Source organism: Heptranchias perlo, chromosome 14, assembly GCF_035084215.1.
Source record: "Heptranchias perlo isolate sHepPer1 chromosome 14, sHepPer1.hap1, whole genome shotgun sequence".
Classification (NCBI taxonomy): Eukaryota; Metazoa; Chordata; class Chondrichthyes; order Hexanchiformes; family Hexanchidae; genus Heptranchias; species Heptranchias perlo.
Genome location: NC_090338.1, coordinates 65,444,969 through 65,460,308, shown reverse-complemented (window position 1 = coordinate 65,460,308; position 15,340 = coordinate 65,444,969). Strand labels below are relative to the sequence as shown.

General features: G+C 46.0%; 1 protein-coding gene across 1 annotated transcript in view; it reads left to right on the top strand.

Moving 5' to 3' along the window:
* LOC137332588 (dedicator of cytokinesis protein 2-like) overlaps positions 1–15,340 on the top strand; it is a 555,930-nt gene that overhangs the window by 207,119 nt on the left and 333,471 nt on the right. The window contains exon 26 of the mRNA XM_067996525.1: positions 7,167–7,312. Coding sequence (XP_067852626.1) covers positions 7,167–7,312 — 146 coding nt within the window. The remainder of the gene's footprint in view (positions 1–7,166; positions 7,313–15,340) is intronic.

The window sequence follows — 15,340 nt, the reverse complement described above, 5'->3', positions numbered from 1 at the left end:
ACCATGGGATTATTTACATCCACCTAAACCACCATAATGGACAGATGGGGCTTCATCAACAACACTTCCGATGGTGTAGCACTACACTGAACTTTCAGCCTAGATTATGTTCTGAAGTCCTAGAATGGAGCTTGATCCCCAAAGGCCTTTGAGTCTGAAGAAAGGGAACGTCTTTAAATTCTCAAACTCAAAATGATAATCATTTCACCAATGTGGATTTCTTTTTAGATGTTTGTCAAGCTGTTTGGCCAATGGGCAGACCTGAAGGATGATCCAGGGACTTTGGTGCACATTGTTCCTTTTCCAGATGGTATCATAAGTTCAGTTGCTAAATGGCACTTCAGAATAAGACTTACACAGGCGCCTAAAATGGAGGATGAAGTTTTATCACAATTCCCCATATTCCAAAGCAACTGATAATTCATCCCTTAATATGTTAAAAAGTAATGATGTCAATTTAATCTCCACAGACTGGTAATTAAAGGCAAATGTGTGCAATTATTTGTTGATTAGTATTTAATCATTTACAGGTTAAATGTCACATTTATAAAGGCTTTATAAATCACTGGTTAGGCCTCAACTGGCGTTTTATGTCCAATTCTGGACGCCACACTTTAGAAAGTATGTCAAAGCCATTCAACCCTGGCATACTATCCTAAAAAACAGTAACGCAGAATCTATTGAGTTCTGTGCAGTATATGCCCTTGATCATTTCAGCCCATCCTTATCCTCATCACCAACAATCCCATTCCCGATCGGGTATTTATCCATCTCCTTTTTTGCTTATCTCAGCCTCAAGCTCCTTTTACTTTTGAGCGTTACTGTTGCTGCAGGCTTTTCTCTCCAGCCGGGAAGAGAGCGGTGGGGGGGAAGATTTCTTGACGGGAAACCCAGAAGTATGGGTTTCCCGGATGTCCTCACGATTTTGACGTAAGGATGTCTTTTAATTTTTTGTTGTAGGCTTCCCGCCCGACAGCCAGCCAGATTGACAGGTGGCTGTCAGTCGGACGGGAGAGCAGCTAGTGTTAAAATTGGATAGCCATGTGGTGAAGGATAGACTACTAGAGCCTGGTCTTTAGTAGCTTCCGAGCCTTTATTCGCAGAGATTCCCCTTACACACACACACCATAGCTAAGCTCTCCAATAAAAAGGATACAAGAGAGTTCCCAATTGATACCCACCACCTGAATACAATTAACACTAATCTATATAAATCATACAATTAACGGCCAGGGAGCAGATGCCAGCAGGTAAGTCTTAGATCGGTGGGGCGGAGTTGGCCATTGTTGGGGGGGGAGGTCATTGGGGTCGTCAGTCATCGGGGGGGTTCATCAGGGAATCAGTCATGGGGATGTCGGAGATCATGGGGGGGGGTGGGAGATCGTGGGGCGTGGGGGGGGTGGGAGATTGTGGGGCGTGGGGGGGTGGGAGATTGTGGGGCGTGGGGGGGTGTGAGATTGTGGGGTGTGGGGGAGTCAGTCGATTGCGTGTGTGGGATTGCAGCAGGTTGGCTTGTTGAGCCTGGAGGAAACACTACCTGCTCCTCCTGGCCCACAAGCAGTGCAATAAAGGCACTTACCTGTTGATCCGGGCTGTCTCGCCTCCTCTTGCGAGGCGAGAATCAGAAGGCCCGGGAATCCCGGCCCCCAGGGGGCTAAAGATAAAAAAAAACTATTAAAATGGAGGCCTGCAGCCTCCTTAAAAGATTTTACTAACCGCCTCGCCTCCTGAGAGCAGGTTGGTTGACCACCCCTCGACCTGCCTCGGAAGTGAGCGGATTGGATGCGAGTTGGGGCCGGGTTTTACTTTTTTACAATTTTTTCCTTCCCACCAACTCCTAACCCACCTGTTCATGGGGTTAAAATTTACCTCATGGTTCTCAAAGCTCTCCACCACTGGGGGTTTTCCTCGCCTCATGTCTGGGTCTGTTGTAGACTAATTGATAGAGATCGATTGCTATGATTAGTCAACAATTCCATTTACCTTTGTATCCTGCGACTACCAGGATGGTAGAAGGCGTCTAGCAATTTTCGTCTAGCAATTCTTACGTTCCCATCTTAACATCTCCAACAATGCAGCAGTCCTTCATACTGCGCTGGAGTATCGCTCTAGGTCATGTACTCAGATCGTTCCCAGCTGAGCTCATAATCTAAGTACAGCACTTCAGTACAGTACTTATGTTCTAATGTAACACTTTTAGTCTTAACATCGACATCAGACAATAGCCAGTGCTGCGTACCTATCTGAAAAAAGAACTGGAAAACAAAAAAAACTAGCTGAGCAAAAAAAATGTTGGGAAAGTAATTCAGTGTTCCATGAGATAATTAATAACCACTATTGCTGCCCACCTCAGCTAATTACCTGTGGAACACAGTTGATTAATATGATCCTTTGGCTACATGCATCTTTGGAAAAGGTAGAAAAAAGCGAAGAACTAGCAAATAATGGGTGTCGAGAGAGGGTGGTTTATGAGCTACATTCTTCAGGAAATTTCAGTTTGCTGCATCTGGGAAAAAGGTGGAAAAATAATTATTGATCCCTAACGTCATAAAAGTGAAATGGTTTTATTGTCCAATCGAATTGGTGAATTTTGCACAGAGTGAGCAGGTGAAGATATCGAAGGTTAATTATCGGCCTCCTTGAATGTTGATTTGGAATTGTGGAAGTCCTGAAGAAAATGAAAGCAATACCTTTGCATAACACATCACCCAAGTCCACAAGGGTTGAAGCAGTTTGGTGTGCAGTTTCCTTCTTGGGTGCAATCGGGAAGTTAGACCCGAAAATGCGCCCTAATGTTGCCCTCATTTTGCTGATGTCAAGTTACACCCAAATATCATCACACCATCATACACCCGAACTTAAAATGGGCGTAAATCAATGTAAACAATCAAGGCCCAAGGAACCTTAAAATGAAAGTTTCAACTCATTGAACCATCATCCATGCACAACAACAGCATGTTTAATAACCAGCAATCAGGGAAGCTTTTCAATTTTTAATGTGACTTGTACTTATGCTATAAAAATGCAATAAAAGAAACAGCAAATACAGTGCAGGTCTCAAAAAGGATAATTTTTTAAAAAAGCTCAAACAATTGCAATTAGAAGAAGTTGAGTTTGTTTCCTGCTGTACCTGAAATTTCTGGTTGCAATGTTGAAAGACCCCCCCCCCCCCGAACAAATGCAATTGGAGGATACTCACTTTTGAGAGTCAGGGACTTGGCCAGTTTTGTGGGCGGAGACTTGTTCGGGCAGAAGGTTTGATGGACGGACGTGAAAGATCGAGGAGACTTGGGCTTATCGTAACTGCGTGCGTAACTCGCTCACGCCCAAAATTCCACGATCTTTTAAGTCACGTAACCTGTTTGTGCCCAGATTGCATGTCTCTCTGGGCACAAATGCAGAAGAACCTCCAGGCCTATTTGTTAAAGTTCAACAATTATTTTGTGCCAACTTTCTTTTCCCATGATGTATAACCTGCCTCATCCTGACATCTTACAACCGAAAAATTAGAATCCAGGGGAATGATTTTCTCAGCAGAGAAACATATCTCTTACAGAAGATAGCGTCTGTCCTTCGATATCGAAGAAGACATCCGGAATGTCATCTCATTTCTTTGGTGACTAACAAGACCGATTTTTGCTTGGACTGAGCATCCGCAGATTGAACATTGGATCCCGGATACACTAGGTTGGGGATCTCGATTTATCGGGCGAGACTTCCTCAGCTGGTGTTTACGTCATGTGACGGGCCTCTTAGTAGGAGATGCCTTCATTGGTTTTTCGCCACGCATTCTTATCTTGAGCAAGCTGTTCCCACTTATGGACATCTAGTTTGCACCGTTTCATTGTTGACTTTAAGCAGTCTTTATATTTCTATTGCCGACCACCACAAAATCACTTCCTAGTTATCAATGCGTCATAAAGGACCTTGGAGTACTTAATCACATACTTCAGTAGTAAATTAATTTAAAAACTGAATGTTGGCTCACACACAGCTTCTTATTATTCATATAATCATTTTGTTCACTTTTTTTTGCTTCTCTTTTCCTTAAGATGGTGAATCTTGTTGTACAGTTCCAGTTCAGTTTCAGATCTCCCCCCAACTGGCCATTCTTCATGTGATTGCTCGTAGCCTGTTCAATCCAAGGAGGGGGTATCACAGCTTAACTTGATCTTATCTTCCCCACAATCCCTGGTTGGAAGGATGGACAAGTAAGCTCATTGCTCCCAGGCATCTGTCAACACTCTGACCTGACGTATAGGAATGCACCAGAGTGACCTAATGGGGCTTGCTGTCTGATTTTCTCTTCCTGTTGTGAGAGGGGTTGTCTGCATTATGTTCAGAACAGCAGGAAACCAGATTCCATCATTCCATATCTCCTTGTGTTGTCAATGCTGTAGGACCATAGACAGTTGCAGCACCGAAGAAGGAGGAACCTCAAACTAATCCCTCTGCCTTTTAAAGCAATAATCTGACAAAAACTGACATGTTATCAGAACTGAGGTAACTGAATTGGGGGTCTGACAATCAGCTTCAGTATCCTGGGTACAGATTGGGCACAGGCCGTCCCACTGTTAAATTGGCATGCTTTGCACCTATTTTACCCCTGGAAACGGGAGTAACGCATACCAATTGCTACCCCAGTATTTTTTGTGTACACTCAAACCCTGTCAGGCTGGTGGCCACTCAGTACCCTGATTGTAATGCACTGACGGTCACAGAGACACTAAATGGCTCGGTATAGCTGTGAGAAACCAGCTGGTGAAAACACAGACCAATTTGCTCCGTTTTCTGTCCATGGAAAATTGGAATGGTGTGGCCTGTTCTTATTCTCCCCACAAAATGGACAATGGTTTCCCAATACCTACTTACCATGCTTAGCATTGTTGAGTTTTCAACTTGCAGTCAGGGTGTTGAAAGGCTACGATTTGGGGTGTGCAGATGGCTCAGTTAATAAATGCACTGATGCTGTGATAATGGGCCGTACAAACCAGGAGGTCCCAGGCTTTATACTTGGCCTGTGCTAAGTCAACTAGTCTCAGCTGGGTCACTGGAAATGGCATCTGTGATACTGGATTAGGGAGGGGGGGAAAAAAAATCAGAGTTCCCACTCTGATCCCAGTGACTCCTGCTCAAAAATACATGTGTAGGTGTAGAGCAGGAATTCAAGTCGGCCTGACTGTAATGCCCCTCTGTGGTTGAATAGCCTGCCAACACTCACTGGCTAGGATCACACATGAAGAATGGACAACATGGGCCAGGTGCCAGAGGGCTGCAGAATTCCACTGAGCCTGAATCTGGGCAAACATGTTTATTTACCTCGCACAGATTACTTATTCGCATGTTGTGATTGGGTCGCTGATGTATGATGTATGTGTTTCAGTTGCATTACGCTGTCCATATTAGTGGCCTTTGAAGGGCCCAATACTTTCTTGAATACTTTGCTACAGTGTGAAATTGATAATTCGTCACTGTTCCAAGGGTAGCAACTTACCTTTGAACAGGAGTAAGCCTGTTTAGTTCGTTTACTCTCTTGTTGTGTCCATTTCCTCCCCCATTCCCTTCCCCGAGGGTGTTGACCCCCCTCCCCTCCCCTGAAGGTGTTGACCTTTCCTCCCCCCAAGGTGTTGACCTCCCTCCCTCTCCCCGAAGGTGTTGACCCCCTCCCCTCCCCCCGAAGGTGTTGACCTCCCTCCCCTCCCCTGAAGATGCTGACCCCCCCTCACCTCCCAAAGGTGTTGACCCCCCTCCCCTCCCCTGAAGGTATTGATCCCCTCCCCTCCCCCCGAAGATGTTGACCCCCCTCCTCTCCCCCCTGATGGTGTTGACCCCCTCCCCTCCCCCAAAGGTGTTGATCCCCTCCCCTCTCCCAAAGGTGTTGATCCCCTCCCCTCCCCTAACGTGTTGACCCCCCCTACCCTGAATGTGTTGACCCCCCTCCCCTCCCCCTGAAGGTGTTGGACCCCTTGGTGGAGGTAAGTTCCACAGACGAGCATCGGACAACCTCTGGTATCCAACCCGAGTGACCACTCTTGACCCTGGATAACAAGGGTCAGTAGATGACTCCACATTGTAGATGGGCTTGGTCCTCTCTTGCTTTAAGTCCTCTGCATTCCGGTAGTGGGTTCTAGATAACGACGAGGAACAGGAACCACTGTTGACTTTCCCCTCCCTAGCCAAAAGATCCTGAGGCCAATTCTTGCACCACCCGCCCCCCCCCCCCCCCAATCAGCTGACTCAGCCAAGATCAGAAATCGAACCTGGGACTTTGCTTGTCTGTATGGCTTAGCCACTCACTACTTTAACTTGCTTAAACCATTGGGGGTATGAGAGACTGTGTAATAACACAGAGTACCACACTAATTGTTGTCCAGATTTAACAGCATTTTTTGCAGTTTGAAACCTTTATGCAGTTGACCTCCAAGGCAAGTTCCCCAGGTATCTGGTTGTAAATGCAAAATCGTTGCAATATAAAATATAAATGAGCTAATGAATGATTTATCTCCAGTCTCTTCACAAGTTTGCAAAAACAAATGTGCATCCCTCCTCAGAACTGGCAGGTTCTCAAAGTCCATTTATCTCTAGCCCGCTTCTGAAGTGCTGACTCTTGTTGGGGTACAGTTCCATTGGATTCAGCTACCCTCCAGCATCATACCCAAGTGACCATGCTTCATGTGTGAGCCTAGACAGTCGCCAATCTGTTCAGTCGCCGGGGAGCATCGCAGCTGAAGCTGCTCCTGCCCTCACCCAAATTTATTGTTTTATTATTCATTCTCAGCATGTGGGCGTCACTGGCGAGACTGACATTTATTGCCCATCCCTAGTTGCCTTTAAAAGGTGGTGGTGGGTCTTCTTCTTGAACTGCTGCAGATACCGGTTTGATACAACTGAGTGACCACTTCAGAGGGCAGTTAAGAGTCAACCATGTTGGTGTGGGACTGCAGTCTGGAGTCACATATAGGCCAGACCGGGAAAGAACAGCAGGTTTCCTTCCCTAAAGGGCATTAGTTGGGTTTTTACGGCAGTCCGAACGCTTCATGGTCACTTTTACTGATTCCAAATATTTATTTCTAGATGTCTCTTTAAAGTGTACTCAAATTGTCAGATTGCCAGGTCTCCCTGCACTTGACATTTCTCAACATGTGGTCTCCTCACCCCTTTCACAGGATGCCGCGATATCCTGCTTCCCATGATGACCAACGAGCTGAAGTACCTGTTGGAGCAGAAAGACGAGCAGCAGCAGAGCCACGAGTTGAGGTTCTGCATCGAGTTACTCAATAACATTCTGGAGGTCCTCAGTGAACCTAACGTGGTAGGTGATCCTAACAGCGGTTGTATCTATTTCTTCCTTTCCCCTGACGTTTAATAATTGATGGTGCAAGTACTGTGCTAATGGTGAAACCAGGGCCTGGATTTTGACTCCGAGCGGGGAAGAGAACAGGGGAGGGGGGAGGATTTTCGGATGGGAAACCTAGAAGTATGGGTTTCCCGGTCGCCCTGATGATTTTGACGTCAGGACGTTCTTAAAATTTTCTCGCTAGGTTTCCCGCGCGACAGCCAGCCAGATTGATAGGCTGTCTCCCTGCCAAACAGGGAAAGCAGTCGGGGAGCAAATGCCAGCTAAGTCAGTCATCGGTGGGGGGGGGTTGGGGCTGGACATCGGGGTGTCAGTCATCGGGGCGGGGGTTGAAAACATCAGGAGGGTGGGCCGTGGATAGATTGGAGGGGTTGGACATCGGGTGGGGGGGGGGGGGGCGGGGGGTCCGGGGATAGATTGTGGGGTCGGATGTCGTGGGGAGGGGGTGGAAACATCGGGAGGAGGGCCGTGAATGGATTGGGGGGGTCGGAAATGGGGAGTGGCTGTGGATAGATCGGGAGGGGGGGAGCTGTGGATGGATTGGGAGGTTGGCCCATCGAGGGCGGGGGTTGGGTAGATCGGTGCGGTGGGGAAGGGGGGTTGGATCGCAGCAGGTAAGCTTGTTGGACCTGGAGGAAACACTCCTGCTCCTGCTGGCACACAAGCAGTGCAATAAAGATGATCCGGGCCTTCTCACTTCCTCTTACGTAGTGAGAATCATGAGCCCCGGGAATCCCGGCCCCCATGAGTTTAAAATGAAAAAAGCTGTTAAAATGGAAGCCTGCAGCCTCCTTAAGATTTTACTGACTGACCCGTTGGTCGTCCACCTCTCGACCCGCCTCCGTTAAAACCGGAAGTGGGCGGGTTGGAGGCAACTTGGGTTTGACATTTCTACAATTTTTACCTTCCTATCCGTCCTTGGGGGTTAAAATTGCACCCCAGGTCTCTGAAATGTCGGATAATATGAATTTTATACAAATAAAATGATTCTTGGTGGAGCACTAGTAATTTAAATGTGGGTGGGTCTCCTCTTTCCACAGTACTCCAACACATAAGGGTCCATTTTAACTCGGGGCTGGAATTGAGTCTGGGCGGTGGCAGAAGCAGTCAGCGATCTGTCTGCCCTCCTCCCCCTTGATAACAGAACCACATGTCATGAATAGAAATGAGTGAACAGATATTAGAAAGAGCTTCTTCATAGAAATGTCTGGAATAATCTGCTAGGCCGGTCAGCACAGACACAGAATTTAGAGTCAACTGTACTAAGCTGGGAGTGTTGAACTATCATAGGGCCAAAGGCTTTTTTCTTTCCTTGACCTTTATTATATTTTTCTTCTAATTGGAGCCAAACATATTGGATGTCTGATTATGGAAGTAATTAATCCTTCCTTCAAGGATTCAATTTTAGCCTCAGAAGCTTCTTGTTCAACCATCCATAAGCAAACCGTGGTCTCTGTTTTAACTGTCTCTGAGCCTGATTAATGTACTTACGCAATGTGGGGCTTTAAACATCTCTTTGGGTCATTGCTGAAGGTCATAATAGCTTGATAGGGATATTCCCACCTCTCAACCCGCAATGTGTTGAAAGGAAGGACTTCAGGTCAGAACTTAAGGTGGGGCTGTGGTTTTCTGTAGATTTTGCTGGATTGGGAATTTGGTTGCTATTACTGATGATTTTTAATATCAGGAGGTTATGGAGTTAAATATGAAAATGTTAACACAACTGTTACTAGAATCAATTTAAATGTATTTTCTGTGCAGGAAGGCCTCTTACTTTTTCCATCTCATCTTTAGTTCATTAATGGGGTCTCCACAGTGTTCTGTCTGATAAACACTCAAGTTGGCATGGTAACGTAATGGCAGCTTTTATTTCAGACTCTCTGAAAGTTAGTTTTAACCTAACCCGCCCATCAGGAAACTGACTGGATCGGGTGCAATGCTGATTTTTCACCCCTTCCAATTTTATTCTCCATTGGAGTCAATAAAGAGTATTATCAGGCGGGGTGTAAAACCAGCATTCCACCCGAACCCGTGGGTTTCCCACCCGGTGAGTTAGGTTAAAATTACCCCCAATTATCTCTGCCGTCCTTACCCAATCTGGCATATATGTGACTTCAGTCCCACACCAACGTAGTTGACTCTTAACTGCCCTCTGAAGTGGCCGAGCAAGTCCCTCAGTTGTATCCAGGGCAACTAGAGATTGGCAGTAAATGCTGACCTTGCCAGCGATGTCCACATCCCGAGAATAAATAAAAATGAATGGGGAATTGGTTAGGAGGTAGGCGACAGAGAGTAGGGATAATGGGTATGTACTCCAATTGGCAGGATGTGACTACTAATGTCCTCCAGGGATCTGTACTGGGGCCTCAGCTTTTCACTATTTATCAATGTGTTAGATGAAGGAATAGAAAGATGTATATCCAAGTTTGCTTACAATACTAAGTTAAATAGTACAGTAAGTAGTGTAGATGGAGCAGAAAGTTGCAAAGGGACAGTGATAGATTAAGTGAGTGGGCAAAACTGTGGCAGATGGAGTTCAATGTGGGAAAGTGTGAGGTCATATATTTTGGACCTAAGAAAGATAAATCAGAGTATTTTCTAAATGGTAAGAAGCCAGGAACTGTGGAGGAGCAGAGAGATTTAAGGTTCCAAGTACAGAAAACAGTAAAAGCAATTGGACAGGTACAAAAAATAATTAAATAGGTTAATGGAATGTTAACCTTTATCTCAAGGGGGCTGGAATACAAAGGGGTGGAAGTTATGCTACAATTATATAAAGCTCTGGCTCGACCCCATCTGGAGTACTGCGTTCAGTTCTGGGCATCGCACCACAGGAAGGATATATTGGCCTTGGAGAGGGTGTAGCGGAGATTTACCAGAATGATACCGGGACTAGAAAGATTAAATTATGAGGACAGGTTGCACAGACCAGGCTTGTATTCCCTTGAGTAAAGGAGATTAAGGGGTGATCTAATTGAGGTGTTTAAGATGATTAAAGGATTTGATAGGGTAGAAAGAGAGAAACAATTTCCTGAGGTTGGGGAGTCTAGAACAAGGTGGCATTACCTTAAAATTAGAGCTAGGCCATTCAGAGAATCATAGAATCATAAAATCATAGAAATTTACGGCACAGAAGGAGGCCATTTGGCCCATCATCTCTGTGCTGGCTTGGCCAGTTCAAGGGTGATGTCAGAAAGCACTTCACACAAAGGATTCTGGAAATCTGGAACTCTCTCCTTCAAAACGTTGTTGAGGCTGGGAGTCAATTGAAAAATTTAAAACTGAGATTGATAGATTTTTGTTAAGTTTATTAAGGAATATGGAACTAAGGCAGGTAAATGAAGTTTAGATACAGATCAGCCATGATCTAATGGAATGGTGAAACAGGCTCGAGGGGCTGAATGGCCTATTCCTGTTCCTATGTTCCTAAAACAAAAACTGCAGCCAGTGTGAAACCAAGGGGTTTGAGATTACCTATCTGCCGACTCTGTGTGACACAGACTGACCTGCAGAGTGGGCAGATAGGTGTTAGATGCAGTTAAATGCAGAGTAATTTGAAATAGTACAATTTGAGAAAATAAATCAGTGCGAGGAAGTATACCCTATGTGGTAAGAGTCTTAATAGAATGAAGGAACAGAGCGATCTATGGGTGCAGATCTTTTAAATGTGGGAATGCAGGTAGAAAAGGCCACACTAAAGCAGATGGGAGTCTGGTTTTTAATCAGGGAGGGAGTGATATTAAGTATGTACAAAGTCATGGATTAGGTCAAAGTTGGAATACTGTTTGCAGTTCACGGCACCTCATTATAGGAAGGATATTGGAACCATGGAGAGGATAAGCTAAGATTCACTAGAAACATACTGGGTAATATGAAGAAAGGCTAAAAAATGAGCCTTTTCACTGGAACAAACAAGGTTATCGGGGCATCTAATAGAGGTCTTTAAGATGATGAAATGTTTTTCAGAGGGTGAACAGTGAAAGATTCTTTCCTTTGATTGGTGAGTCGGTAACAAGGAGTCATCGACTCAGGATTAACACAAGAAGGGCAAGTTAGAAGGATTTATTTTGTAATGTAAAAGGGTTTGGGGAGAGGGCAGGAATGGGGGATGGGTTTTGACAGCCCTAGCATAGGCATAATGGGCTGAATGGCCTCTTTCTGTATTGAACGTCTGAGCTTGTTATTGTACATCTTCGAGGTGCCCTGCCAAAATTCGATTCAGTCAGCAACTTCACTGCCTCATTTTATTGCAGTGTTGCGTTGTTAAAACTGCAATGTAACAGGGCCATTAAATATAAACTATTTTAGGTGCATTGCATCTGTGTACCAGCCTTGTATCCCTTCCTGGTGTTATCAAAACGTTAATGAGTCAGGGTTTGAGGCATTAGCAAAGCTGCTTTATTCGTTATCATTTGGTTTGCCCAATTTCCTTTGATCAGAACTGACTTCTGTTCATTTTGGGAAAGAATCGGTCATTAAATTGAATACGCTGGTTCGATTCTTCCATGTGGGGCTGTGAGCTGGTCACGGTGGAGGGGATATTTACTGTAATTGGCAGACTGTGTTTCTGATAGTCAGGCTGCAAAATACAGCGAGATATCACAATCAAGGTTGATCACAAAAAAGCACGCAGGGTTCTTTATCTTTTGCAGACGCCCGTCCCATTCTAAGTGCAATCACGCTTTAATCTTCTCTCTCCTGGCTAAACCGCAGACAAACATTGTAAGAATAAAGTGACGCATCAAAACACAGCGATTAGAAAATTGTAAGCCCATCTAATCTGAGTCAATCAGATGCTTCTGCCGTTCATATTTAGATGAATTGCATTTGAGAAATAAACATGGTTATTGAACAAGAGAATGCAGAGAATAGAGACTTAGAGGGGGTGATTTTAAAATGGAGCCGGGAAGGGGGCGGGGGAGGGTCAAATTGAGGTTGGGAAACCCATTAGTACGGGTTTCCCGGACGTCCTTACAATTTTGACGTAAGGACGTCTTTTATTTTTTTTTGTCGGTTTCCCGTCTGACTGACCGGCTGATTGACTGGCTGGTCTCAGACGGACGGGAGAGCATCCAGGAAGAGGACGTCTTCAGGTAAGTCTGCAGGTGAGTCTTTGTTTATATGGATGGGAGGGGCATGGGTGGGCACAGGGGGCATGGGTGGGTATGGGGGAATGGATGGGCAAGAGGCATGGGTGGGCATGGGCAGGCATAGGTTGGCACAGGGGTCGCAATTCATGGGGGATGGGATCGGGGGTCAGTCACGGGGTGGTGTGTCGGGATTGGGGTCATCGCGGGGTTCTGCGATCATTGAGGGGAAGGGTTGGGGGTCGGAGGATCAGAGTGGGGGAGCGTCGGGATCAGAGGAGGAGGATCGGTGTCGGGGGGTCCGTGATTGGGGTGGGGGGGTCCGGGATGGGGAGTCAGTGATCCGCGATCGTTGGGGGGTCGGTGCAGGTAGGCTTGTTGGGCCTTGGGGAAGCACTCCTCTGGGCCCACAAGCTGTGGCTTTCTAAGCATCTACCTGTTAGTCTTGGGCCTTCTCGCCTCCTTTCACGAGGCGTAAAACAGAAGGCCCGGGAATCCCGGCCCCCCAGGGTTGAAATTGGGAATTGGTGAAAAATGGAGGCCTGAAGCCTCCTGGAAAGGTTTTAAGGCCTGACCTGCCTCCTGGGAATGGGTTGGTTGCCCACCCCTCTTCCCGCCCCGGTGAAAACCGAAAATGGAGGGTTGGGGGCTGGTCTGAAATGGTGGCAATTTTCAATGCCCCCCGCCCCCAACCCACCCGTTTTTTAATTTGAAAATTGAGCCCTTAGACTTAGTCCCCCAAGGATCTATCATTGGCCCCCTCCTATTTCTCATTGACATTCTGCCCCCCCGGCGACATCATCCGAAAATATGTCAGGTTCCACATGTATGCAGACATCAACCAGCTCTACCTCACCACCACCTCTTTCGACCCCTCCACAGTCTCTAAATTTGTCACATTGCTCGTCTGACATCCAGTACTGGATGAGCAAAAATTTCCCCCAACTAAATATCGGGAAGACTGAAGCCATTGTCTTTGGTCCCCGACACAAACTCCGTTCCCTAGTCACTGACTCTATTCCTCTCCGTGGCCACTGTCTGAGGCTGAACCAGATCGTTCGAAACCCTGGCATCCTATTTCACCCTGAGATAAGCTTCCGATCACATACCTTCTCCATCACCAAGACCGCTTACTTCCAGCTCTGTATCATCGTCCATCTTCGCCCCTGCCTCAGCTCATCTGCTGCTGAAACTCTCATCCATGCCTTTGTTACCTCTAGACTCGACTATTCCAATGCTCTCCTCGCTGGACTCCTATCTTTCACTCTCCATAAACTTGAGTTCATCCAAAACTCTACTGTCCGTATCCTAACTCGCACCAACTCCCATTCTCCCATCACCCCTGTGCTCGCTGACCTACATTGGCTCCCGGTCCGGCAATGCCTCTATTTTAAAATTCTCATCCTTGTTTTCAAATCCCTCCATGACATCGCCCCTCCCTATCTCTGTAACCTCCTCCAGCTCGACAACCCTCCGAGGTCTCTGCACGCCTCCGATTCTTGCCTCTTGCGCATCCCTGATTTTAATCATTCCATTGGTCACCGTGCCTTCAGCTGCCTAGGCCCTAACTCTGGAATTCCCTCCCTAAACCTCTCCACCTCTCTGCCTCTCTCTCTTCCTTTAAGAAGCTCCTTAAAACCTTCCTCTTTGACCAAGATTTTGGTCACCTATCCTAATATCTCATTATGTGGCTTGATGTCAAATTTTGTTTGGTAACGCTCCTGTGAAGTGCCTTGGGGCATTTTACTACGTTAAAGGCACTATATAAATGCAAGTTGTTGTTACAATCGGGTTGCAGAGTTTACTGCTCTGGCTGGATGGGTTCCCCTGATGGTGGAGTGAGTTTATCCTGGGAGTTAAGGAAATGTAGAGAGCAGGAAGCTCCCAGCTTCAATCCCGTGTTAGCTGAGCTCAGCCGGAGCAATGATGCGGGTGCTGTAACTTGTTGGATTTATATATGGTATTGTCATATATCCCTATTGCCCTAATACAAGTTTGAGGAATAGGAAACATTGGAACTCTGATATTAACTCTTTATTAAATCAAGTCAAAGGGATAATAAACACATTGCTTTACATGCAGTGTGTTTGAGATATACGTAGCAATTAGAACATTATAACTCGCATACCAGGGACTCCCTTCAGGAGGTCGAAAGCATGTTGTCATTAACTACTTACACTAGCCTCAGCAAGACTAGAAAAGTCCCCAAGGAACCCCAGTGTTTGTACCTTTTTATACGGGTAATTACGGCCTAAAGTAACGCCATTATTTCAACACGTTCTCACTTCAACGAGTCTGCGCAATAAGATCTGTTTACTCACGAATGAGACACCATGGGTATTGTATTTTATCTCCTTCCGGTACATCCATAACAAAAGCCTATTCATCTCACATCACCTCCCTACAATTACTTGACTGATTTACTATATCTTCTCATGGATGGTTAATGAGGTAATGTCTCCAGTGGTTCCAGGCCTGGCCTTGCATAACCGTTACAGAATAAGTACTAAGTTAGTACACAGCTATTTTTACATAATTGACTTTGGTGCTCCTGGGTTAGGGAGGAGAAAATCTCTTGGTTTTGTGTGACTAGAAATCAACATGGATAGAGCAGCGGTGGAATTTATCTTCGGCGGAGGTGTTAAAACGGGTAGCAGCGAATCGGCCATCCGTTATAGACCCTATCCAATTGAAATCAGTGTAAAGGAAAATCGAACTGGGTTAATAATGGACAGCCGATTTGCCAATGCCCGTTTTGTACCCCTGCTGAGGTTGAATTTCATCCCCAACACCTCCACATTGCTCTGTGCAGGCACCAGACTCTCAAGTAGCAAAAAAAGAACCCTCCAGACAAGTACTCTCATCTCTGAATCAGAAGGTCATGGGTTCAAGCCTC